The 3,911-nt window shown below is 35.6% G+C and overlaps 1 protein-coding gene across 2 annotated transcripts in view; it reads left to right on the top strand.

Annotated features, from left to right (window-relative positions):
• LOC117107386 (neo-calmodulin-like) overlaps positions 1 to 3,911 on the top strand; it is a 38,953-nt gene that overhangs the window by 13,815 nt on the left and 21,227 nt on the right. Inside the window, exon 1 of one of the 2 annotated variants that reach the window (XM_033249049.1) lies at positions 3,181 to 3,523. The exons of the other annotated variant lie outside the window; for it this stretch is intronic. Coding sequence (XP_033104940.1) covers positions 3,521 to 3,523 — 3 coding nt within the window. The 5' untranslated portion in view covers positions 3,181 to 3,520. Of the gene's footprint in view, positions 1 to 3,180; positions 3,524 to 3,911 lie in introns of those variants that run through there. 2 annotated transcript variants of the gene reach the window in all.

Raw genomic sequence — 3,911 nt, 5'->3', positions numbered from 1 at the left:
CCCTCACGGCGAGGTCTTCGGAATGTGTATTCAAAATCCAATCAAGGTTATTGTGATTGCCAATCCCTAAGATTGGGGTCTAAAAGTATCATTTTGGGATGCCCGAAAATACCCTCAAGGGGCAGACTATCATGGGCGTTGATCGGTGGGGGACGGACCCTGGCTCCCAGCCGATTGGCTTGGGCCTACGGCCCAAGACTTCCCTATTTTGTAATTCGTCCCCCTTCCCAACTTTCAATTATGGATCGACGCCCTTGCAGACTAATGAATTCGTACCTACCTCAGCCATACCATGGTGGGCCTGCTGTGAAAAAATTTAGAAAATATGGCATTTCTAGATGGATGCCCATAAATGGCAGCTACTTCTATTTCAACAGGGGCAGATACAGAATTTACAGCCGGGTGAAAATGGGCACACCCATCCAAGCTTTACAATGGTTCAAAAAATGGATCCTCTGCCAAGAAAAAGCACAGCACATGCCTACTTCAAAAAATAAATTTCCATCACTTTGGGGTTTAAAATTTAATTGCAAGTAATCAGGGTCGGCTTCACCCGTATACCTTTGTGTGATGATGACAATATTGGCTGACTCCAACCCCCCACATTTTTAGGGGTTTACCTTAATTTATATCCCTAAACATTTTCAAACTCAATCTTGTTTACTAAAATTAAGGATTGTCAAACAAGTTGAAATGTACAGGCAATACAAAAACAAGCGCATGAATTTTTGTTTTGTTTTGTTTTGTTTGAATACTGTATCAGATTACAAAGACAATGTGGTGAACATTATTAATAAATTCATATAATTCATATGTATATAAGTAAATATTTATTTTTAAAAGTAATAGAATCGAGAAGTTGTCCGGCCAAAGCCGGTGCTGCCGGTGCGGTTCTGGACTTATTATTATATCTGTATAGGCCTATAATGTTCAAAATCATCAACGAAATCATTGTCAAAAGTGAATTATTTCGGATTTTAGCAGAAAACTACATTGTTTTGGATTGATTCTCATTGGCGGTTAATGAACAATTCAGTGTTTTGGTTTATTGTTTAGGCTTTCCTAGGTTTAACACAGCCAATGCGTTCACCCGATTCTAAAGCACTGGCTTATGTACTTGCCCCTGTACGCGTTAAGACGTCTTTACTACTGAATAAGGCTGTGTTCTGTTTATTTTATTTGCAAAGGACAGTACGGTAATAAAGGACCAAGTAATTTCATACGTCGATTTGACGACACGATTTACTGATGCCCGCCAAGTCAGATAAATTATAGAATACATGTAGGCATGTTTGTCTATGGTAATATTTGCATTTTACGTAACTGTTGAAAAAGATATTTATATTAACAAATATACTCATAATTTTACTGTTCATAATTATATAGTGTTATCGTGTTATTCTGTTTCTTTGGTAAGCCTACAATATTTACGTACATGACCAGTGTTTCCTCTCTCAAAAGCAGTGTTTATTAGTTTGAACACTGCCCTCAGCGTTCAACCTATATTTATAAACTTTTTTTAGTGAAGCTGATGATGGCAGCGAAAATAAAGCTGACTCTGCAATGAGATTCTTAACGTATTTAAGATACCTTAGTTATAAGAGCTCATTATAGCATACGATAGTTAAAAAGTCAACAATGGATTAAAATTTGCATACCTAATTGGTACTTAAAGCCTGAAACAAACAAAAAATATCATATGTTAACTTGCTCTCAGACATATTGACTATGCTATCACATATTGTTAATGGGGACTAAATAATACTAATAAGTTAAGATTACAGCGTGTCGAAACAAAATTATTCGTTTTATTTCTAATAAAGACAGGTATTTTCATTTAACTGATGCCTGCTTCAAGTCGCTAGGTTTGTTAAATATTGAGGTAAGGGCCAAACAACTCACTTTAACTATAACTAATCACATTTTTTTAAAATTATTATTAAAATAGCCCACAATATTTTAGTGAAAACTTTACAAAACTTATTCATTTACATAATACTAGGGGTAAGAAAACTTTGTTATACCCCTTAATAATACGCAATTATTATTTTTCTTAATAATCCTACCATTATTTGAAATATTTGTCGAATAAGGTTAAAGCTCACAATAAACTGTCAAACGTTAATTATAGCGTTAAAAATGCTTTTAAATATTTGGTGTATCCCGTAATAATTGCTATTGATTTTTGTCATTTTCTTCGTACTGTTTTTTGCTGGTTTCTGGTTTGATGGGTTTGGTTAATATTATGCTCTAGTTTCTGTAGGCCTAATTTTTGTTGGGGACCTCTACGGAAATAATAATAATAATAATAATGTTATATTTATATAGCGCATATTGCACATTGCCCCTATGCGCTTTACAGAGAAATAATATAGGCCAACTGAGAAAAAGCAAATAACAATAAAATAAAATATAAATATAAATAATAGCAATAATAACAATGAGACTAAACTACTCCTATTCCTTAAACTAATTAATGGTTGGCCGTTGACTCCGAGGAGCTCATCCGCCCTTTGTTCAGCTATTGGTTTTTCTTACTGCTGGGTGACCATAAACACCCTCCCCACGAAGACATATTTGAGAGGGTTGTCAGTTCAGTCGCCGACGCTTCGACCGGATGGAGTTTAATGTCGTACCCAGGACGTCCCTAACTACCTTAAGCCTCATGGCTTATTGAGCTATCCCCTGTATACCTTTCTCATTTTATTTTTCTGTGCACTGAATTTTGTTTTTGCCTTTTTTTTTATTAATTGTATTTTGATGTATTGCAATTGGAGTGCAATAAATATTACAAACATCGAAAAAGTTCCTATATTTCCGTTGCCTATTATGATATACTACAGCAATGTACATTACGTTAGTTAATCAGGTTTCTTTCATAGGCTTATATAAATAATGTACAATAGGCCTATAGATGTGTGTATATATATATATATATATATATATATAATATATATATATATATAATATATTATATATATTATATATAGTCCTATTATGAGATTCATCTTTTGTAGATTTCATCATTCCATGATTAGTCGACTTAGTAAACTGTTAATCGCACTGACATCATTGTCTTTCATTTATATGATATAGCCGCTAGGCGGATATGACGTTTATATACTATGTAAATGAGTGCGTACGCATTGGGTCCCACCTTACCGTACGTTTGCTATCACAGTCACCCTTCCTTAACAATGTGTGTTCCTGGATCCGTTCGTACTAGCTCATGATTCGCTTCAATGCAAACGAATGTGTTCGCCCAACCCCGAGTACCGCCTGATTACATGTAACAGTTGAATAGCCTCCGAGTTACTAAAGAAACCCAACGAAACGCGACAACAGCGATTTCAAGTGTACAGTGTTATGGAATTTAGTGGAGAGTTGGACTACGCGTTGCTAAGCATATACTGTTGACGTACTTGTACAGGGGAGGTAAATAACCCGGACTGACAGGACCGAGCGTGTAAGAGTGGGGAAGTGGAGTAGGGACCGTTATTTGGTACTGCTCGTATCAACAATGGTAAGCATCCTAGAGTACATACGGTAATACACTATGCTCACGATATTAAATTAGTTTGCAAGTGTCCAAGCAAATTCTTTCGGCATGCAAACACGATATCAACAGAGCTGTTACGTTGCGTCACCGTATACTTATGTTTAATCAAATAAAATCACCGACAATTTTCTGTCGGATTAGCTCACTTTATTTGAGACCGAGAATAGGCGGTTCGTATGGAAAACACTCGAATAAAATACTTTATAACAAAATTATATGATATAGCTTCTCATATAATCTGCCAACTGGTGGTTGCAGTATGGAACATTTTCGCCTCGAGAGATAATTCTCAATCTCATAATTCTAGGAGATCTTTGAGTGGTTGCTGTAATAATACTATACCGTACACTCT

Source organism: Anneissia japonica, unplaced genomic scaffold, assembly GCF_011630105.1.
Source record: "Anneissia japonica isolate Jap-2015-1 unplaced genomic scaffold, ASM1163010v1 scaffold9668_len1562885_cov226, whole genome shotgun sequence".
Lineage (NCBI taxonomy): Eukaryota > Metazoa > Echinodermata > Crinoidea > Comatulida > Comatulidae > Anneissia > Anneissia japonica.
This window is presented reverse-complemented; position numbering and strand designations above follow the sequence as displayed.